Source organism: Gymnodraco acuticeps, unplaced genomic scaffold, assembly GCF_902827175.1.
Source record: "Gymnodraco acuticeps unplaced genomic scaffold, fGymAcu1.1, whole genome shotgun sequence".
NCBI classification, from domain to species: domain Eukaryota; kingdom Metazoa; phylum Chordata; class Actinopteri; order Perciformes; family Bathydraconidae; genus Gymnodraco; species Gymnodraco acuticeps.
Window position 1 is genome coordinate 740,555 of NW_022989810.1, and position 23,236 is coordinate 763,790.

The 23,236-nt window shown below is 42.0% G+C and overlaps 1 protein-coding gene across 3 annotated transcripts in view; it reads left to right on the forward strand.

Annotated features, from left to right (window-relative positions):
* The window catches only part of LOC117554069 (oxysterol-binding protein-related protein 10-like), an 84,875-nt gene that overhangs the window by 52,413 nt on the left and 9,226 nt on the right, over positions 1–23,236 (forward strand). Inside the window, exons 7-9 of one of the 3 annotated variants that reach the window (XM_034228298.1) lie at positions 6,069–6,173; positions 7,186–7,338; positions 15,015–15,537. In XM_034228298.1, the coding sequence (XP_034084189.1) occupies positions 6,069–6,173; positions 7,186–7,338; positions 15,015–15,537 (781 nt within the window). Of the gene's footprint in view, positions 1–6,068; positions 6,174–7,182; positions 7,339–15,014; positions 15,538–23,236 lie in introns of all 3 variants that reach the window. The other 2 variants (XM_034228305.1, XM_034228313.1) reach the window with 2 other exon arrangements.

Genomic DNA, 23,236 nt, shown 5'->3' on the forward strand with positions numbered 1-23,236 from the left:
GTCTTTTATACATGAATATGTGTCCCCGGTGTGTCAGGGAACTCACAAAGTGTCAGAAAACACAACCCTCTCTCTTTTCTCCATACCCAAATCTCTAAAAACGGGGCTGCAACAGATCTGATACAGATTTGAAATTGTTCTGACGTCAGAAACAGGGAGCTCCGCCTATATGGGCAACTCTCCACCTATCAGGGGAATGGGGGGTTGCCGTGGCATGGTAACAGCATGGTAACAGCATGGTAACAGCATGGTAACAGCATGGTAACAGCATGGTAACAGCATGGTAACAGCGTGGTAGCAGCGTGGTAGCAGCGTGGTAACAGCGTGGTAACAGTGTGGTAACAGCGTGGTAACATGACGCTCGTGCCTCGCCCCTCTCCTTTGCAGGGGGCGTGGTCAGCTGCAGCTCATTTGCCACAGAATCAGCCCTTGTGAAGACAGGGCTGGAATAGAGCAAATAGAGCGAAATGAGGCATGGCTAAAATGCATGATCTGTTTGGTATTTTGACAAAAACACTTCACAGACATGTTGTATATAGGTATGGCCCTACAATATATTATTCAAATATAGCATGATAGGTCCACATTAAGTTGAGATTCCAAATTCTTTACCCTTTGTGTTTGCTCTCTTTTTTTTCTACTGGAATAGGCTATAATTCTCCCCCTGATATATGCCTTAGAGGCCTCCCGAACTGTCCCTACTTTATCTGTTGACCCGATGTTCACCATGGAAGAAACTCTCAAGATCCTCTGCCATTAAACTATTAAATTCTGTGTCCTGAAGCAAGGACACATTCATCCTTCATCTGCTTTTCTTAACCCCATCTGGTTCCATTACAAAGCATAGTTGAACTGCAGCATCATCAGTCAATGCTATAGGTCCTATCAAGCAGTCTGAAACGCTCTCCACCAAATCTTTGCTGATCAGAAAGTAATCTATCCTTGAGTGAGATTTATGGTTGTTAGAATATAATGTATACTCTCTCTCGTTCGGGTTGACAAGCCTCCAAATATCTGTCAGTCCAAGGTCCTTCCCCAAAAGCTTGATTGCTATTCTGTCTTTTGGTACATTATTGGAAAAGGTGGTTTTATCCAGAACCCCGTCTAACACTTGATTAAAATCTCCAGCAATAACAGTATGCCCATCAGCTATGCTCCCCATTACTTTATTTATTTTATGAAAGAAACCTGGATCTTCCACATTTGGAGCATAAATGTTACACAAATTCACTTTCATTCCGTTAATTGTGGCTTCCAAACAAATCATTCTTCCATCCTCGTCCTTTTGCTGATTAATAATAATGAAATTCAAGTTCTTATGCACCAATATAGCCACTCCACGCTTTTTACTACTATATGAACTATGTTATATTTGACCCACCCAGTCCCTTTTCAAGTGAGTCTCTTGTAAAAAGGCTATATGTGCTTGTTGTGATTTTAGGTATCATAAACATTTCTTCCTCTTTATTGGATTTTGTAGCCGGTTTATATTCCAGGACACTATTCTTACTAGCCATCTGAACAGGTGACGTTTATATGCCTCAGATTGAGATGAAAGCTCCCATGGAGGGAGGAAGACAGTGAGTAATGAAAAACAAAAAAAAGTGCCGCTTAGCTGCCTGCCAAAAAAACAACTTATCAATAACACATAATACTCCTCGTATAGAACCCCTTCAGAACAAAAAACAACATACAAGGCTGCTCTCATTCATGAGAGACCCACCGCAAACCTGGTCCGTGAGGCACATTGAAGTGATCACCGACAATTGTTTTCTTAACAGTAGCAATACAATCATTTTGAATTCAATACAATTAGGGAAGTTGTTGGTTTATTTAGTATGTGGCTGTGTGATAAGAGGGATGATATGTATAGAGGCGGTCATTGTTCCCTTACATTTTTTACAAATGGACGCCATTTATCTGCAGGATAAGAACTCGTAATTTTGATACATTTTGCTGATGACAACACGAGACGCTTAATCACAACATGGTGGAAAATGCTGAAACCAGCTGTTGGAAGTGCTTCTATACAAGCACTGTACTGATGTTACCTTTGTGTTGGGCTATAAGTTTCTTTGCATTTTCAAAATCTCTTTACAAAAAGTGAAATTGAAGAGATTATGGATGATGTTGCTTTGCTATGGTGATGGAGGTTCTGTCTAAATGGAAGATAGTAAATTATACAAAGCAGAGCACCCAGTGCAGATCCCTGTGGGACACCCTAGGTGACTGAAACAGTGGGCAGTTTGGAAATTACAAATCTGAAGAAATAACACATATTTTAGTTTATTTATAATTATGACAAGAGGTTTATGTGATTTTTTTTTCTATCACGGCAAGGTGGGGATCTATGGAAAAATTAAGTTGATCTTATAAACTGCTGTTTGCCATGGTAGTGAACATGGAAATAATAGAGCAATCTGAATCCAACTGAACGGAAGGGGGGGGGGGATTAACAAGAGATTAGAATGGAGTTAACTAAAGTCTCATCATTTTCTTTGATGTCATATCATCCCACTCACCTCACCGCTCACATGTCTACATCCGTTAATGTGTCTTTATAGATGACATGACATGTGGAATCATATAACCTTCTGCCTGTGCCTAAATGCCTCATCTTCTGTTTATCGGAAATGTATTGTCAATGGCATTTTTCCACGAGGCAATAAAGTAACAAAAATAATAAAAAATAACTGGTGCAAATAGTTAAGTGTTTGTTTTGCAGCTGATCAGCCTGGGGGAATAAAGACCAGTCATGGGATATAAGGAGGATTAAGAGGAGGGGGTAGATGTTCATAAATACCCACGTGCACACAGGCACATGACCTTTCACTGATACACACACTGTGCACGTACAATACTAGAACGAGTGGCATTATAAACATACACTTCCACATTTTCACTCAAACACTAACAACTATATTTATTACTTTCAAATAACAGTTCTAAAGCAATAACAGTTAAAGAATGAGCTTTTATGAAATCTAGTTTTACTTCCTTTATAAATGTATTTATGTTTCAGATTTCAGAAGTTAAAACTCTAAGTGGTGGTTGATTGAGAATGCAGAACCTCTGTAGCGTTATGAAGAGGCATAATGACAGAAGAAAACCCATGTAATAAACTGAAAAAATTACATATAACAGAGATGTTGAATCAACATATACCTGACTTATTCAAATGACATACTGTCTTTTAAAACTGCTAAACATAGAAGTGTGATTGCACCTGTGAATTCATCAATACCAGGATGACTTGCTTGGCAAAGATACTGAACCCCACATTTTATCCAGATGGCCAAATTTGTGTGAGTGTGTGCAAATGTTAGTCTCCCTGAGCAGGTACGATACAATATGATACAGTACGGTAATACTTTATTGTAGATCAAGTCCAAATTTTAGTTTTGCATCACTGCAGCTCTATTTGTATAACATTACAATCAATATTTTCAAGACCCTTTAACATACATTTAAACTGGGATTTAATTTGAGAACAGACTGCTGCACTTAATACTTCTACAGTATAAATGTATTGAATTGCGGGTACCTGAATCTCCGAATCGAACAATTCATATTCACTGTTCAGGACATGGTTGGGTTCAGAGATAATGCTAATATATTGTCATGTTAGGATCATTTATACCAGTGGTCCCCAAACTAAGGCCCGCGGGCCGGGTACGGCCCACCTCCACATTTGGCCCGGCCCCCTGAACAATACCAGAGACGCATTATGATTTATTTTTTTATTTTTTTTGCCACCCGAATCCTAGACTAGCCCCTGTCAAAATGTTGTGACCTGCTCTATCGAAATCAGTCGCATTGACCCGAAGACACCTTTTGAGTTGTATACACTGTTGAAAAGAGGATATTCCTAGCTTTCTAATGATATCAGGATTGTTTTTGTACTTCAAATATTAAGCGAAATATGTCACATTATATAATGACTGTCACCGAGTCATCATTTTGAGAAAAAGGCCTTCAAAGTTGTCTCTTCTCTGGAATCCATCGATCTGATTGATTATTAGCGGAGCAAATGATCAAAATACTACCGAGGGAAGATATTTTCGTTTGGAGGGGAAGCTCGCGAGTGTGTGTATATACGTGTGCGTGTGAGTGTGTGTGCTTGTGTAATTTTGCGTTTGTGTGTATTGTGTTTGTTTCCCGGGGAAAACACTCACGAGAAACACCGGCTGTTGTTATGCCTGCTGTGACGTCAAGTTACTCCGTTCTCCGCTTGTAATTATGCCGAAGCTTCAAAGTTGTATTTATCATCTGAATTTGCCGAAACAAGTTTAATATTCTGAAAGCCAAGACTTTGTTTAATTGAAATCAGATGAAAACAAACTGTAACGGACCCTGCAGTGTTATCTATGATTACTATACTCTTACATTCATAATTTCAGCGGAGTGAGGGGGGGGGGGGGGGGGGGGGCGGCGCTGCGGAAGAGCAGATTGCGAGTGAGAAATAAATAGGAAATAAAAGTTTCATATTCTGAAAGCCAAGACTTTGTTTGTTTAAAATCAAACAAAACACCCGAACCCCGAAAAAATAGTTTTTTTTACGTAAATCCACGTTTATTTTGAGAGATTCTGCTCTGACAACTAAGCTAAACTTTTACCTGTTAAGATTGTGCACGGCACAACAGAAAGTTACAGTAATTTTCAATGGACTTTTTTCTGTGAAGAACCCAGAGAGGGTTATTTGGTTATTATTTATTTCATAAATAGTGTTATTTATTTCATAAATAGTGTTATTTATTTCATTAATAGTGTTATTATTTATTTCCTGACTTTTTTTCTGTGAAGATCCCGGAAAGGGTTATTAATATTTGGTTATGTGTGGCTTTCTAGAAAACAATACATGTTTACGTTTAGACACCCATGCGATCGTCACACTTTTTCTGTTACAAACTGACCCGGCCCCCATCAGAGAAGGGAAAAGTTATGTGGCCCTCACAGGAAAAAGTTTGGGGACCCCTGATTTATACAGTTTCTCAAAAGGTTGACCAAAAATCTTTGAGCAGATTTGACTTTGAAGTGGTGGACAAACTCTTATACCATGTAGTATTGCAATACTGTAGAACACTGAAAATCACAGATGTGAAAAAAAGATAAATGTGTCTACTGGCAACAAAAGACCGAAGGCAGCTGAGAAAATACATCTTTTGTTCTGTCCTTTACAGATATAGCAACACATTCCAGGATAGCAGATGGTTTATCATTACGCTTCAATATTTATATGGAAGGACCTGCTTGTTTTTTAAGTATGGTTATCCATAATGAATCAGATTGTGAGCCAAAAACTATTTCCTTCCACCTTATATTTTGCAGCCCCTGCTTCTGTATGAATGTGTATGAATGGGTGAATGCTGACTTGGGGTCGATAAGACTAGAAAAGCGCTTTATAAGTGCAGTTTGTTTACTATTTACCATGGAATACCTTGTTTTTTATGGAATAGATTATTTTTAAAACAACAACAGTTTGAATATTTTCCAAAGTTACTTCAGTGGAGCACTTAATGCCAATGTTTGAGTTGTATTATTCCCCTATTATTTCGAAGAACTGCACAACGCACACAATTTTCAACCTGGAAGAGTTTACATTGGTGCACACAGTGAGCAGCTGCTCTGCGCTCAGCAGCCTCCATGCTGGTGATTACACCGGCTGTGGAGTGTAGCCAGGGGTGGATGGAGGTATACGAGGAGGAAGGGGGATGGGACAGTAGCAGGCAGGGGAGGGAACAGACAGAGTGAGGACGGGTTCTGATGTAACGCAGTGTGTTTGTGCAGGGGGCGGGGCTTGTGTAAAGAGAGAGGCTCATGGGGATGGAGAGGATTGCCAGCCTCATGTTAATCTGCCTATCAGAAGTGCAGCAGCAGCAGCAGCAGCAGCAGATCTACGCTCTGCTTCCTCTCTGCCCATGCCCCCTTTTCTTCCTTCCTCCTCTTCTTCTTCTTATCTCAGCTCACTTTCTTTCTTCTCTTCTTCTGTAATGTCTCTCAGCCTTTCCTTACTCTGGTTCTGTCCCCCCTTCCTCCTTGGCTCTCTCTGTCACTTCTTGCTTTGGTAGTATTTGGAAGTCAGCGGGTCTTTCCCCTTATCTCTCTGGATGGTGGACATGAAATCCAGCAAAACTCCCAACAAGTCAGCAGGGTTTGCATGCCAGCCCAACAACGTGAGTTTGAAACCTCTACTGTGTGTGTGTGTGTGTGTGTGTGTGGTGTGTGTGTGTGTGTGTGTGTGTGTGTGTGTGTGTGTGTGTGTGTGTGTGTGTGTGTGTGTGTGTGTGTGTGTGTGTGTGTGTGTGTGTGTGTGTGTGTGTGTGTGTGCGCGTGTGTATGAGTGTGTGATAGAGCTTTTTGTTTGGCTCACAATGGTACCTCCATCTTCCGTAGTGCTCAGTCTTATAACCTTAGAAACTAACTCTTGTTCTTTTGTTTAAAGCATACCCCATGGTTATAGAGTGATGCAGGAATTAGTCCCATGTTTTTGTGTGGTTAGAAGCCTGAAATATGGTTATGGTTAACACAAACTGAATAGATTTTCCTTTTTTGTTGTACGACATAAAATATGTCAGTCAATACTTCACTGGTGAATGTCCGAAACTTCTATTTGTCATAAAAACTAAAGTTGCTTCACCTTGACACACCAAACATTAGCCGCATTTAGCTTAGCAGTGGTGATGGGCATCCATGCAATTGTGATGTAGTTTGTTTATTACCTAACGTTAGCTTTTTACTTCCAGCGATTGCATTAATGCTTTAAAATGCATGAAGTGGTGTTAATATGTGGAGATTAATCTGCTCAGTAAAATATGTAAGTATCATATTAGCCCTTGCGATGCTAACTTTATAGAAGGGAAATATAAATTCTACAGCAAAAAAAAGTTTAGGTGCGAGCTTTTCCTGTTTCAACACGACAATGCACAGAGCATGACCCACAGGGAGCATTTTCCATGAATTACAGTGCAAAAAGCGTGGTCATCAATCGATTACCCTGAATTTTAAACCAATTCAACTTGTTAAAGAGCTTTATCAATAAGCTGACGGTAATAGAGTGCTAAAAGGTTGATCTTTTGCCCTAAATTGTAGATGTAAAAGCGCTTTGAGGGGTCGCAAAGACTGCATAAGTACTAACACATTTTACGATGTACCATTCATACCAATAATTTGTGCCTCCACCAGCAGGGCCAGAGCAGCAGCCCAGAGACCCTGGACCTCAGCGACGAGACCACCGACACAGAGGACCATGAGGAGGAGGACCTGGGAGTTCTGGATGACCAGCGCAACATCATGCTTCACCTCTTGTCCCAGCTCAAACTGGGCATGGACCTCACACGGGTAAGACCCTGCCTTCATTACCTTTCATTAGGAGTCACTGCACAGGCTTTCTGACAGAGCTCCACTCTGATTTAGTGTCTGTGAGCAAGACAGTCAAACCAGAATAGTGCTGCTCGGCCATCGAAGAACAACCACAAAAAGCATTAGCTTGTTAAAAGTGAAAGAAATAAGTACAATTTAAAGTATTACAGAATGGATTATGCCCCTAATATACTGTAACTCACAAATGATAGTAGTCAGCATTTGTGAAACCTGTTTTTCTTTTGCTCTGTCCATTGTCAACATGTAAAGAAGCATCATTTACAGTGGGGGAAATAAGTATTTGATCCCCTGCTGATTTTGTAAGTTTACCCACTTTAAGTAATTAACAGCATGTCATTTTAATGGTAGGTTTATATAAACAGTGAAAGTAAGAATATCAAAAATAAAATCCAGAATGTACATTATATAAAAGATAAAAACTGATTTGCATTTAAATAAGTATTTGATCCCCTTGCAAAACATGTGTTAGTTGGTGGAGAAACCCTTGTTGGACACACAGAGGTCAGACGCTTCTTGTAGTTGGTCTCCAGGTTTGTGAACATCTCAGGAAGGATTCTGGTCCACTCCTCTCTGAAGATCCTCTCCAAATCCTGAAGGTTTTGAGGCTGATGCTTGGCATCTTGAAGCTTCAGCTCCCTCCACAGATTTGTTATGGGATTAAGGTCTGGAGACTGGCTAGGCCCCTCCATCACCTACTTGCTTCTTCTTTAGCCACTCCTGTGTTGCCTTTGCCTTAGGTTCAGGGTCATTGCCCTGCTGGAAGACCTGTCCATGACCCATTTTCAGTGTCTGAGGGAAGGAGGCTATCGGCCAAAATGTTACGTTGCATGGCCCCGTCCATCCTCTCCTCGATGCAGGGAAGTGGTCCTGTCCCCTTAGCAGAGAAACACCCCCAAAGCATAATGTTTCCACCTCCATGCTTGACGGTGGGGATGGTGTTCTGGAGGTTATAGTCAGCAACTCTCTTCTTCCAAACACAGCGGGTCGAGTTGATGCCAAAGATCTCGATTTTGGTCTCATCTGACCACATCATCTTCTCCCAAGCCTTCTCTGAATCATTCGGATGTTCATTGTCAAACTTCAGACGGGCCTTTCATGTTCTTCTTGAGCAGGGGGCCTTGTGGTGCTGCAGGATTTGATCTATTATGGTGCAGTGTATTACCAATAGTTTTCTTGGTGACTGTGGTCCCAGCTGCCTTGAGATCATTAACAAGTTCCTCCGTGTAGTTCTTGGCTGATCCCTCACCTTTCTCCTGATCATCAATACCCCACGGGGCGAGATCTTGTGTGGAGCCCCAGACTGAGAGCGATTGATGCTCATTGTGTGTTTCTTCCATTTAGAAACACACACATTATTCTTCTGAATAATGGCACCACCAGTTGTCTCCTTCTCCCCAAGCTGCTTTCTGATGGTCTTGTAGCCGATCCCAGCCTCGTGAAGGTCTTGTCCCTGAGGTCCTTAGACAGCTCTTTAGTCTTGCCCATGGTGGAGAGGTTGGAATCTGATTGATTGATTCGGTGGACAGGTGTCTTTTATTCAGGTAACAAAGTTGATATTAGGAGTACTTTTTTAAAGGAAGAGGACTTATTTCACCGGTCTGTGGGAGCCAGAATCTTTGTTTGTTGCAAGGGGATCAAATACTTATTTCCCACAGTTAAATGCAAATACATTTTTATCTTTTATATAATGTCAATTTCTGGATTTTATTTTTGATATTCTTACTCTCACTTAATATAAACCTACCATTACAATTATAGACTGTTAATTCATTTGTAAAATCTGCAGGGGATCAAATACTTATTTCCTCCACTGTCTTTGGAGGCAGCTCTAGATATGTTTTAGTAATCAGTCACTATCCCTATGTTATTGTTTACTATCAGTTTAATCTCAATAAGGATTTGGGGATTTGGAGATTAGGGTATTTGTCTGTTATTATCCGTGTGTGTGTCCAGGATTTCTCGATATAGCAAGGGGAGGATGTAGAGTATTTATAGCCCGGCTTGGGGAGTAACAGAGTACATGGAACAGGATTCATAATCAGGATACAAAAAACTGTATTCCCTTACAGTTACATAAAAAAGGGGTTATTAGCAGGATTACAATCTTACAATACATTTAAAAATAAAAAACGATATGTTATGAAACTCAGGATTACACATTATAATACTTTACGACTAATCTCCCAGTCCAAAACACACAAACAAAAAACATAGTAGTCGGTTTCTTCTCTCCTACAGTAGGTTACATGTTCTGTTGTCTTACATAATACTCTACATTTAAAGTGTTCTTATTGATATTTGTTTTCTTTTGTATTTAATTGGGTCGCATTGGATAGTGAGGTAATCCAAAATGAACGGAAAGTTATCATGTTACATTACTTTACAGTGTGAAACTTAAATGTTTTGTTCCTAGCGAACACACAGGAAGTCAGCCTATCACATGTTCCTAATGTACAGTATGAACTAGTGTCTCCTTATTTGGGCCGGGATGGTAAATAACACTCCCTCCTCTTTGCTTCCTCCACCCTCCTGGTTGTGGTTATGGATAGCAGTCAGACTCCTCTCATGTGATAGAGGCTTTACTCAAGGCCCAGTGCTCTGGATCACGGGGTGATGAGCTGACAATGTGCAACAGAAAGGGATTCTGACCTCAAATACCTGAGAGGCTGGGACTACACCATAACTCATGTAGGGGAGGATCCTTGTGATCCAACTCTGTGTTAGAACAACATCATTTATCCGCTTATGTAGACATAGGAAACGGTCTGCACATCTTTCCAATTATTCTCCAACCATTCGCTCTTGCCATGTCCATATTGACTGGTGCTGTGCCATGGGATCGACATTTGGGCTGCCCTCTGGCACGGCTCTGACAAAACACCCAATCTGAGCCTGAGCTGTCATCACTTGGACCGTCAGGTTGTGTGACAGGCCTGGCTTTATGTAATGAGGAATCCAATAGAGAGTCAATTATATTCAACCCCTTTACATGACATGAAACCATAGCTCAGTTTAGTTTAGTTTAGTTTAGAGGTCTTCAACAGGGGGTCCGCGGAGGTACTGCAGGGGGGTCGCGAAATCTTTGGTTGATTAGACAATTTTTTATATTTCTTAAAAAGAAAAAATGTCAAAACATTTTTTTCACACAAATTGAAATGTCTTTAAATGCACATTAACATGATTCCAACATATTGTAGCGAACGGAGAAATGGAGGAAGAAGACGTTATCTTTCAGTCAGCAATGCACGCATTCAGCTACACACAGTAGCTATCTCAAGCTAGGCGCCGGTTCACTCACAGCAGGAGACTACCCCGGACCTGTCCCACCAGGCCTCCTGTACACAAAGGGGAGGACCCGCCCCTATCGCTGCTGTGACAATCACGAGGCCGCATGACACACGCTGGCTCTGTCAGGTTCCCCGTGATTGGCCGAGAGCCTATTCAGTCCCCAGTTTACTAAGGACCCAGACACAAGGACGCACGCTGCGATATTATTGAGAAGACCATACCTTTATATATATATATATATATATATAAAAATGGATCGTTTTGTAACTCGACCAAAAAAATCCACAAGCACAAAAGAGATACCATCCACCTCAGAAACCACCAGTGAACATGCAAGTGGCGAGGCGGAACCTGCTGCTGATGTAGCAGCTAATAAGGGTAAGCGCAAACGAGAGAAGACCCAAAAATATGCATATGCCATCCACAGATGGTTTGAGGATTCAGTCCCTTCTACATGTAAGTTTAAAGTTAAAATCTGTGAATTAATTTAATAGCTCAGTGTTGTATGCAAGATGTATGTTTATAAATGGCAGTGGCACGGCCACCCTGTACCTTGCACATGTTTAAAATAAAAACATGAATATATTAACCTGTGTATTATTTGAATAGCTTAGTATTGAATGTACAATAACAGAGTAGCTATGTTTATACACGGCACTAGGCCCCGTTTAATATAAAACACAATTGTATGCCATACATATAGTAGGGGGTTCCCTGCTCCAGCTCTCCATCAGTTTGGGGGTCCCTGGCCTGAAAAACGTTGAAGACCCCTGGTTTAGTTAGTTAGTTAGTTAGTTAGTTAGTTAGTTAGTTAGTTAGTTAGTTAGTTAGTTAGTTAGTTAGTTAGTTAGTTACTGGCCTGGACGAAGCCTTTATGAACAACGTCATTAAATACCATCCACTCCTAAATACCATCTTTACTTGCAAAGTATGTGGTGTCTCTGCTAACATTAAGCATTAAGCTAACCAGTCAGAGCAGACTGGGCTTTTTGTTTCAGACTGAGGCAGTATGAAAACAATAAACCTGTAGATATGTCACAGTAGAGGCAACAAATACAAATATGAAGCTGAAAATGAGCAAAATAGGGCCTCTTATAAATTGTAAAATGCAATAACAGCTGCATTTTGCTGGAGCATTCCTGGAATAAAAAAGCCAAATGTTTGTAGATTTTCTGCAAATGAACAAAAATGAAAGCTGTTGTAGTTCTGACGGATATATTGTCCCGTCTAAAGGACTTACACTTCAAGCTTTTTAACATGAAACATACAGTGTCTGCAATTCTTGTCATAGTGAAGCTGATTGGACATTTCCAAACCTGCTTTAAGGACTTTAGCCTGGAAAAAACAGGCTACTCATTGAAAACCTATTTCTTGTCAGAAAGGTCTGATTGAGCTCTAAGAAAATGCTCCCTGTGACCCTGTGACTTTCTGTAAAAAGGCCCATGCTGATGTTGCAACATATCTCTGTGAATCAGCATTTTCAACAATAAACACTGCAGTCAAAAACTCACAGCAGACTGAACAATGCACATGAGAGCTCTGAGGGCTTGGGGACCCCAAGAAGGTGAATATGGCTCTGGAGTCATGGCAACATCAATATCATCATTCAATGCACGCTAACTCCATCAGGTCAGCAGTGTTGTGCTAGTTACTGAAAACCAGTAACTAGTTACCATTACTAGTTACTTCATTTCAAAAGTAACTCAGGTACTTTACTGATTACTTACACAAAAAGTAATGCGTTACTGTAAAACGTAACTTTTTAGTTACTTAAAAAAGGCCTCCCATTAATGCCCTTATAGCCTTCATTTCAGTACTGTTATTGCATTGGAGAATAATACAATTTGGATTGCATCGATATTAGCTGGCTTTCCATTTTTGTATATTCTTTCTCCAGGTAGTTGGAAAAAGTGTTGCGTCCCATATGCCGTGTGCCGCCCGGACATGCTATCATGCTAACTAGCTCCCTGAAAGCGGGTGACTCCACTGTAGCAATAGCCTGCATGTGTTCTACAACATACCGTGCAATGGCTTTATCGACTTTTCCCTGGCTAGCAGTCCCTTGGTTAAAATCCAGCCGCTGTTGCTTAGGTGGAGGTGGAGTGGCGTCGGCTGAGTCTCTGTGGTCTTAGCTACTAGCTTCGTCCCAGCATGTTGTTTTTGCAGATGTTTTAAGAGATTTGAATGACTGGTTTGGGCAGTAGATAGGATCTTTGACCCGCCAAGACACAACTTACATTTAACTAAAACGTTCTTTTCTTTGTGCTCGACAAAAGTGAAATAGTGAGAATATCTCCAGGTGGAGAAACTAGACTTGAGCTCCGCCGCCGCCATGATAGTCTTGTTAGTAAACAACACAAACACGCTCACAGCCCGTCTCCGCATGTGACACAGGAAGTATCTAAGTACATTTACTCAAGTACTGTACTTAAGTACAGTTCTCATCTCTGTTCGCCTGGCTGTTGACTATATAAAAAACGGAGTAACGCACTATGTAGTAACGGTAACTTAGTTATTGAATTTAAAAAGTAATGCGTTAGAGTAGTTACTGCCAAAAATAACGGCGTTGCAGTAACGCGTTACTGCCAACACTGCAGGTCAGCAACATGTTTTCAATAATAATACACATTCCTGTCCGCAAAATATATTGTTTAGTTGATTCGTTCCAATTCAAACCACCCCTTAACATGCAATGAAAAAAACTGAAGTACAAAGTATTCAGGGATTGCATTTGTTAGTTAACTGCAAGTTAGACAAAACTATTGTTTGGACAGGTGTCAAGACATTTTACCCAGACACGCAGAACTGTTAAACAGTCATGCATATATGTTGTTTGCAGTGACGTGCAGTGAGGTTCATGGCTGGTGAGGCAAATATTATATTTTGACCTTTATCGAAATATTCGGTTATTTTCAAAAGCTTTTTTAGTCTGATGCTTCAATTCATTTTAAACAGACCGTTCAACAAAAGGATAGGCCTATACCCACAATTTAAATATTGGATTGTTCTTTCTTATTAAGATCCCATGTTCATTACAATTGTGGTCTTACCTTGACTTGACTTGAAGTCCATGCTATCCTTCTGGACAACAATCTCTATTACTTTTTTGTAAAAGTCCTCCTTATCTTCCTGTAGTTTCAAAAGTCTAGTTTGTTGTTCGCGTCTGGTCTACCGTCCCTGCGTAGAATAACAGTAGCAACAAGAACCTGTGGGCTCACTTGCGCCCCCTTCAGTGCGGCAGAGGTTATGGCTGCCTCCCCTGGTGCTTTTTTCATTGTCGTTGTATGATGAGACCAGCGAGCCTAAATATCATATATACGTGAAATAAGTTATTTAGAGACTATGGATGGCGAGGATAAATGTAATAAAGGGATCTACAAACATTACATTGGTGACATACAGTGAGATGGTGCAGGCATGCGCTTAGGGCCCGCTTTCCAGCCAGTTTCTGTGGGGTGACGCATTTTGAGGAGAGGCAGATCTCATCTGTGCCTCACCTCACCCCACAGTAACTGGCTTGAGCGCGCTCACAAAATAAGTGCCTGCGCTAAATTAGTGCCCGCGCTCCAGCCAGTTGGGCTTACGTGAGGCAGAGCTCGTCCCTGCCTCACTTCTCATCGCTACCCGTAGTTGTAGCGGAGCTCGGCAAATTTGCTGATTTTGACTATAAAAAGCGATTGGAATCATACATAAATCACACTTACAACACAGATCAGTGGAGACATTTTATTATTATTACTATTTAGTTTTTCTTTAGTTGTTTTTCCGTTACATTGGAGTATGACAGGTGAGGCTCTGCCTCCTCTGCCTCCCCTGACTGCACGTCGCTGGTTGTTTGTTTTTTGTTAAGTCTGGCAAACATTGCTAGTAATCGAAATAAAATGTAAAATAATCTGAAATATTGCACTGCCTTGTAGTACTTGCAAAATGAAGTGTCCCTGAGATTACATTTTTAGCTGTGGCCAAGCCAACTTGAGTTTGAGACCCCTGGTATATATTTAAAAAATGGATTGATGGATGTTTTTAAGGTCAGACTAATCATATTATGGACCAGGTTTCTTTGACTTCTACTGGACACCCACTTTGTTCAATTGTGTTTCTTCTTCATATTAAACATAGGTAACTCCTATGTAGTATGTCTTAATAATAAGTTATACCTCCAACGTTATGCCTACAACTAAATATCTTATCAAGGTGGCATTGTGTTTCATCATGGTTTAGCTAATGCACATTGGTCTAAGAATCCAGCAGAAAGCGTGCACATAGTTCTGTGTGCACAGCGATCCAACAGTAGTTTTTACAGACATTCCTTCTTTCAGTTGTCATCTCTGTCTATCCCTCTTCAGGTGGTGCTCCCTACCTTCATCCTGGAGAAGCGTTCTCTGCTAGAAATGTACGCCAACTTCATGGCTCACCCTGACATGTTCCTGTCCATCACCTGCGGCTGCACAGCAGAGGAGCGCATGGTCCGCTTCGTGGAGTACTACCTGACCGCCTTCCACGAGGGCCGCAAGGGGGCCGTGGCCAAGAAGCCCTACAACCCCATCCTGGGCGAGAACTTCCACTGCTCCTGGTATGTGCCTCGGGTCCGCGTGCGACCCCTCAGGACGACCAACTGTCCCGGTCCCAACTCAGCACCCACAGACTCTTCGAGCATTCCCGGGTCCCCACAAAGGGGGGTGGGTGGCAGCAGCAGGAAACACTCAGACTGCTATCATGTTAGTTTTGTGGCAGAGCAGCTGTCCCACCACCCTCCTGTGTCAGGCTTCTACTGCGAGTGCAAGGAGAAGAAGATGTGTGTCAACACGCATGTCTGGACCAAGAGCAAGTTCATGGGCATGTCTGTCGGGGTCTCTATGGTCGGGGAAGGTAAGAGAACTAGAGCTTGATTGAAAATGGAATGTCTGCTTGATTGTCATAGTATTGCAATGAGTTGCACACGAACACAATGACCGCGCCTGAGTTTGAAAGGTTGTTTATTCATTTGTTTGGTATTGTCATGCACTGCGCAGTGCATAACGCTAAAGTGTTAGTACAGGCTAACTATGGAGTCTTATACAGATCACATTATGCAAGGTTAGCTAATTGTGTTTTGGTGAAATGTACTGTAGGTCTTCAGCTTTTGATGTCAGATGACATTGTTTGAGGTTTTCATCTACAGAAACTCTCAGCAACTTCTTTAATGTTGGGTGAAATAAATGAATGTGAATGCCAAACACCAGTAGACACATAAAGAGATGCAGTGATGACATATTTCTGTAGGCAAACCTGGAAGTCAGCATCGCAAAGGCTCCCTCGACAAAAGTTTTTTTCTTCCTCCATTGGACTTTCTTTAGAATATTGAAAAGAAGCGCTGTGGCTAACACGTGTTTATGATACCTACATGTTTTGATCAGCAGGATAATCTCCACGTATAAACTTAAAGCATAAATGCAATTGCAAGAAGTAACTTCATTTCTACGATTCTTTGCTAACTAAGTGGTAAAATGCTAACTAATTTCCAGGTTTTCGGACTCATTCCTGCACAATTCTTTTTAATCATTGTCAAATAAGGTAATGTTGTTTTAGAAACATGTCAGAGCGATGGGATGGTGTCAGATGGACAAATGGCTGGCCATAATCAGACATCCACAGCTGTTTGTAGACTCAGAGCCTCGTCCTTCAGCTCAGTGAATCCCTACAGCAGCACTCACATTCCATCTGCAGCCTCTAATTGGACAAATGTTGTTCCAAAACAGAATGCCATATGCATGTGTTTATTCCATATGTAGTTATCTGGATCAGATCTTACACAACCAAGAGCAGGCTGATTGAAACAACAACAGAACAGTAGAACGGGATGAGAGTATTGAAGGGGGACATACTGCAAATGAATTGGACACCCAAAGTCAGGGTGCCAAATATTTCTTATGTTATCAATTCCATTGGAAGCACTGTTGTGTGTGTGTGTGTGTGTGTGTGTGTGTGTGTGTGTGTGTGTGTGTGTGTGTGTGTGTGTGTGTGTGTGTGTGTGTGTGTGTGTGTGTGTGTGTGTGTGTGTGTGTGTGTGTGTGTGTGTGTGTGTGTGTGTGTGTGTGTGTGTGTGTGTGTGTGTGTGTGTGTGTGTGTGTGTGTGTGTGTGTGTGTGTGTGTGTGTGTGTGTGTGTGTGTGTGTGTGTGTGCGTGCGTGCGTGCGTGCGTGTGTGTGTGTGTGTGTGTGTGTGATCGTGATCTGACATGTAGTTTCGAGCAGTAATAATTCACTTTTATTTGATTGTTTAGCTTCATTTTGCAGACATCACTGTTGAATTACTTCTCTTAACCATATTGTTTTAATTTGCAAAAGTTTGATCATTTGGAATTCAGAGATACATGTTCCATGTTTATGCAGGGCAAAGTTGGCTTGGAGTCAAGTTGGCTTGACTCTTATGGAAGTTTACATTACTTTATTATCTTAGAATTAAGGAACAATGTTACATTAAAATGTGGGGCGACTTTGACTAAGGAGGTAGATTTGGTGGTTCAGTCCCCAGCCCCTGCAATTAGCATATCTGTGTATCCTCGGTTAAAAACGTCTCGTTATCCCAGAGTTCTGTGTGGGTGTGTGAATGTTAGTCTCCCTGAGCTGGTGGTGGGCATTTAACAATGCTAAGGTTATGTTTCTGCCATTATTTAGGACAGGTGATAGTGCCTCAACGCAGCTTTTAGTGCACATATCTAAATGAGTTTAACTACATTATGACGTGCGATGGTGGAAGTCTGCAAGTGTGGATCATAACCAGTGTTCGAATTACCCATTTGCTTTCGGGGGAGCCCTATTTATTTATTTTTTTGGCAATCATATAGGCAGACCTGAAAGATGTATATGTTTCCTGCATTAGATCAATATTGATTGCCAATAGTCCTACCTTGTTTGGTAGGACATCTTTTTTCTCATCTCCGAAATCTCGATCGCTTTTTCGTGTGCCTGGCTCTTAGTGCTAATAAATACTACAATCACATAAAAACACATTACTACAATCACAATAAAAGACAATACATTACAATAGATATATAAAAAACACAGGGAAAAGTCAGGAGTCCTGCTCCGCTCTGACTAAAAGGTCAGGGAGAGCACTGGAGCCTCAACATGTGGAGGAACATTATGTGAATCCATTCTTGTGAAAGGTGCACAAAGGTGGATTTTTTTGCGAGCGGCAGGGAGATCAAAATACTTGTTGCCTCTTTGCAAATCTCACATCCACATTTTTTTTTTTTTTTTAAAAGCCAAAGATAACTTTCATTCCACTCACTCCATATTTTTTGTGTCCAGTTAAAAGGCAGGTCATGGGCATCGTCAGGTTCGCTAGCGCAGGTGGCGCCGACGGCTGTGGCCGTTGTTGAAGCCTCTTCACGCTCCGCATAGGCAGGCCTCTCCCTCGGTGTGGAGCTGTCAAACTCGACCCTAACCGCTTACAGCCGGCCAACTAAAACTAGTTGTCATTTTTAGACTCCTTCGCTTCTTTGCTTGTGAATCCAAAAGCTGCGGGGCTTGGCTGTTTTCGTTTCGCCATATTTTTTATTACAAAGCCAGAGTTAAAAAAAATATCAGTATGAAAATATCAAATACCGCGCCAGCATCGTCTGCCGTAACCATAGCAACGTAAGTAGCGTAAAGAATGCAGCGCCGCCACGTACAGATGGCAACACCCAGAAATATTCACAAATATAAAACAAATATTCAGAAACTGTAATGAACAATGACTATTATTTATTTCAAGAATTTATTTACAGAAACTCAACATTTCTAATCTGTGTGACACAAATATACACGATTATTTTGGGCTCCCCCTATTTATTTCAAAGTCGGCCTTCAGGGGAGCTCCCTCCCTCTTCGGGGGAGCCAAGCTCCCCCTGGCTCCCCCCCATTTCGAACACTGATCATAACAAGTTTTTACCATGTTAACATGTAGTTGTGTAACTGAATTGTGAAATGCAGTGTTATATCATATGGCCTGCTTTTAAATCATTAAGTCAGTAGTGGACCGGTTGACGTGTCATTTGTCTTTGGACTACCATTTACTTTTAGTTAAAGTTGTTCAAGTTTGACCTGCCTCCTGTGAGCACCTTGGGTCTTCACTCAAGGAAGGTTATGTAACACAAGTCAGATTTAAGATATACGTGCAGACTAAGTGGCCAAGGAACTTGAGACATTGACTTAATGGCCATTTGGGGTTCTATACTACAAGATCAGAGATAAACTCTCAGTAAGGAATAAATGCATTCCCCGAGGGTTAGTGCATACATCTCCCTCTGGCATAAACAGACACCTTAGCCTCTCGTGTTAATTCCTTAAATGCTACTGAGCTGGGCATGTGGTATGTGGTACAGCCCAGATAGCAGCACTACATCAGTGTTTCTCAAACTTTTTCATACCAAGGACCACTTAACCAATAAAAAAACACTCGCGGACCACCTAACTCCACAAATATAAAAAAACACAACGTTTTTCTAGAACAGATTACAAATCGCATGAAAATGGTACAAACAAGTGGCAACATGTGTGATGAAGGTGTTGCGCTGGGCTATTTCATGCTATCGAAAGTGAAACTTAACCTTGCTCCATTGCGGAGATATTCCCGTGAGGGTGCGGAAAACTTAAATATATTTATTTATTTCAAATATGAAATGTTACCAATATACTCACGGACCACTAGGGGGCGCTCATGGACCACCAGTGGTCCGTGGACCACACTTTGAGAAGCACTGCACTACATGAAGCATTCCAATGATTACACTGAGGAAACATTATCATGCCCCTAAGGCATGCCCTCGATTCACCCCCTGAGCAACAGTGAGGCCCAAACTCTGTCTTACTGCTGATGGAAGGAGTTGGCCCTCAACAAGGCCTCTGTTAAATGCAGGCCCCAGAGGCACAAGGATAATATTTTGCAATGAAATGTACCGTGGCACGATAACAAAGTAACCCAGTTTCTAATGTACACTTATTCATGATATTACAGCTTCCTGCTATCATCTGTCAGCTTCCTGTGCAGCAGTGAACAGCACGACTGACTGAATGCAGCATGTGGGTCATTGTTTCACACATGCACACACACACACACACACACACACACACACACACACACACACACACACACACACACACACACACACACACACACACACACACACACACACACACACACACACACACCACACACACACACACACACACACACACACACACACGCCTGCACACAATAGAGTGAACCCATATGGGGAACAAATCTATGAAACACACACATGGTGAATTCTTAAACACAGAACTATAAATAAAAGAACGAGCAAGAATTGAAAGAGAAATACCTAACACAGAAGGTAAGGCAATTTGTGTTTGGTAGATGATTTCTATGTTGTAACAATGCTTCTTGCCAATACATCTTATGCCATTGGAAAGCCTGTTTTCTTACCCTTCAAATGGTGCCACATGTGTGATGAACATGCATTTGTGGGATGAACAGCAGAGCTGAGTATGTGGGGTGCGCCCATGAAAAATATGACAAATCTCCTCTGCCAATGCCAAACAGCTTTTTGCTGCTGACTCTAGTTTGGTATTGTTTGGTGGATTGGATGATTGAAGTCTGATAAATAAAGACATATTGGTAACAATTTATTTATTAACAATTGATTCATTTAACAAGCAGCCTCAGTAGCGTGTGGAAGAGCCAAACACAGCCACAACAGCCTCTCCTCCTCATGCTGTCACCAGCCTGCTCACACCCTGCTGTGGGATGGCTTCCCATTCTTCAACCAGCATCTGTCCCAAGTCAGCCAACATGGTTGTGTTGATCCCTCTGACATGGACAGCAGGGCCAAGTTGATCCCAAAATGGGGTTTCATGGGGTTGAGGTCAGGACTGCAGGTCATCCCATCTTCTCCTCTCCTACTCTATCGGTGCAGCAATCAGCAAAGCCTTCTCTGCGTCTTCTCCACAACGTGACCCTACCATCCATGTGCTGTAGGCAGAATCTGGACTCATCGCTGAACATAATGTTCCTCCTCATGTTGAGGTTCCAGTGCTCTGAACATAATGTTCCTCCACGTGTTGAGGTTCCAGTGCTCTGAACATAATGTTCCTCCACATGTTGAGGTTCCAGTGCTCTGAACATAATGTTCCTCCACGTGTTGAGGTTCCAGTGCTCTGAACATAATGTTCCTCCACATGTTGAGGTTCCAGTGCTCTGAACATAACGTTCCTCCACGTGTTGAGGTTCCAGTGCTCTGAACATAATGTTCCTCCACATGTTGAGGTTCCAGTGCTCTGAACATAATGTTCCTCCACGTGTTGAGGTTCCAGTGCTCTGAACATAATGTTCCTCCACATGTTGAGGTTCCAGTGCTCTGAACATAATGTTCCTCCACGTGTTGAGGTTCCAGTGCTCTGAACATAACATTCCTCCACATGTTGAGGTTCCAGTGCTCTGAACATAACATTCCTCCACATGTTGAGGCTCCAGTGCTCTGAACATAACGTTCCTCCACGTGTTGAGGTTCCAGTGCTCTGAACATAATGTTCCTCCACATGTTGAGGTTCCAGTGCTCTGAACATAATGTTCCTCCACATGTTGAGGTTCCAGTGCTCTGAACATAATGTTCCTCCACATGTTGAGGCTCCAGTGCTCTGAACATAATGTTCCTCCACATGTTGAGGTTCCAGTGCTCTGAACATAATGTTCCTCCACATGTTGAGGTTCCAGTGCTCTGAACATAATGTTCCTCCACGTGTTGAGGTTCCAGTGCTCTGAACATAATGTTCCTCCACGTGTTGAGGTTCCAGTGCTCTGAACATAATGTTCCTCCACGTGTTGAGGCTCCAGTGCTCTGAACATAATGTTCCTCCACGTGTTGAGGTTCCAGTGCTCTGAACATAATGTTCCTCCACATGTTGAGGCTCCAGTGCTCTGAACATAATGTTCCTCCACGTGTTGAGGTTCCAGTGCTCTGAACATAATGTTCCTCCACGTGTTGAGGCTCCAGTGCTCTGAACATAATGTTCCTCCACGTGTTGAGGTTCCAGTGCTCTGAACATAATGTTCCTCCACATGTTGAGGCTCCAGTGCTCTGAACATAATGTTCCTCCACGTGTTGAGGCTCCAGTGCTCTGAACATAATGTTCCTCCACATGTTGAGGTTCCAGTGCTCTGAACATAATGTTCCTCCACATGTTGAGGTTCCAGTGCTTTGAACATAATGTTCCTCCACATGTTGAGGCTCCAGTGCTCTGAACATAATGTTCCTCCACGTGTTGAGGCTCCAGTGCTCTGAACATAATGTTCCTCCACATGTTGAGGTTCCAGTGCTCTGAACATAATGTTCCTCCACATGTTGAGGTTCCAGTGCTTTGAACATAATGTTCCTCCACATGTTGAGGCTCCAGTGCTCTGAACATAATGTTCCTCCACATGTTGAGGCTCCAGTGCTCTGAACATAATGTTCCTCCACATGTTGAGGTTCCAGTGCTCTGAACATAATGTTCCTCCACATGTTGAGGTTCCAGTGCTCTGAACATAATGTTCCTCCACATGTTGAGGTTCCAGTGCTCTGAACATAATGTTCCTCCACGTGTTGAGGTTCCAGTGCTCTGAACATAATGTTCCTCCACATGTTGAGGCTCCTAGCAACCGTACGAGACCCGAGATTGGCTGCTGTTTGGCATTGGCAGAGGAGATTTCACATCTAAAGGAAACATAAATACCTAAAAAAGAAATGCAATTAGAATAGGAACATTTTTTAAGAAATACATGAGAAAATATGGACAGTATATCTGGATTAAAAAGTGGTAGTAATAATAATAATAGATTTATCCTGTAAGCGCTTTTACAGGTGCTCAAAGTCGCTTTACAGAGACAGTGAACAGAAAATAACAAATCAAGCAATATAACAACAATCACACATTAAAAGCCAGATTGAACAGGTGAGTTTTGGTGAGTGCTTTGAAGGTGGTGAGGTCAGTGGAGTCTCTGATGGGTTGTGGGAGTGAGTTCCAGAGGGAGGGAGCAGACACGAAGAAGACTTTGTCCCCCCAGGTTCGGTGCTTGATGCGGGTGGGGAGGGATAGGAAGTAATGTGCAAAATTGTCAGTTAAACCATTATAGGTAATGCCATTGTTCAGTATGAGGTTTTTTAGATGAGGAACAGTGTGTGTACAGTATGTTTGTGCGTGTTATTGTGAAAACAGATGTGTTGTGTACGACCTGGGTCCAGGGCAGCAGACTGGGCACAGGACAGCTGTCTGTTATATAAGCAGCGCGGGGGGGTTGGACGTGTGCCCAGGAGGCAGACTGACAGAATACTTCAGACCTTTTTACAATGCATGGCTCAGACTACAGACAGGAGAATAAATCCAATGTACAATGGGGCTAACCACTGTCAGTAGGAGTTCCTCTGGGCTCCATGAATGTCTGAAGGAAATGACATGGCTATCCATTCAGAGGCTGCTGAGATGCTACAGCTGTGTTTATGTGTGTGGAGATTGAAACATGTTCAGTGTCTTCTCTAATGCAGGCACCACAGGGATCAAATTAATAAACTGACATATGCTATGCTA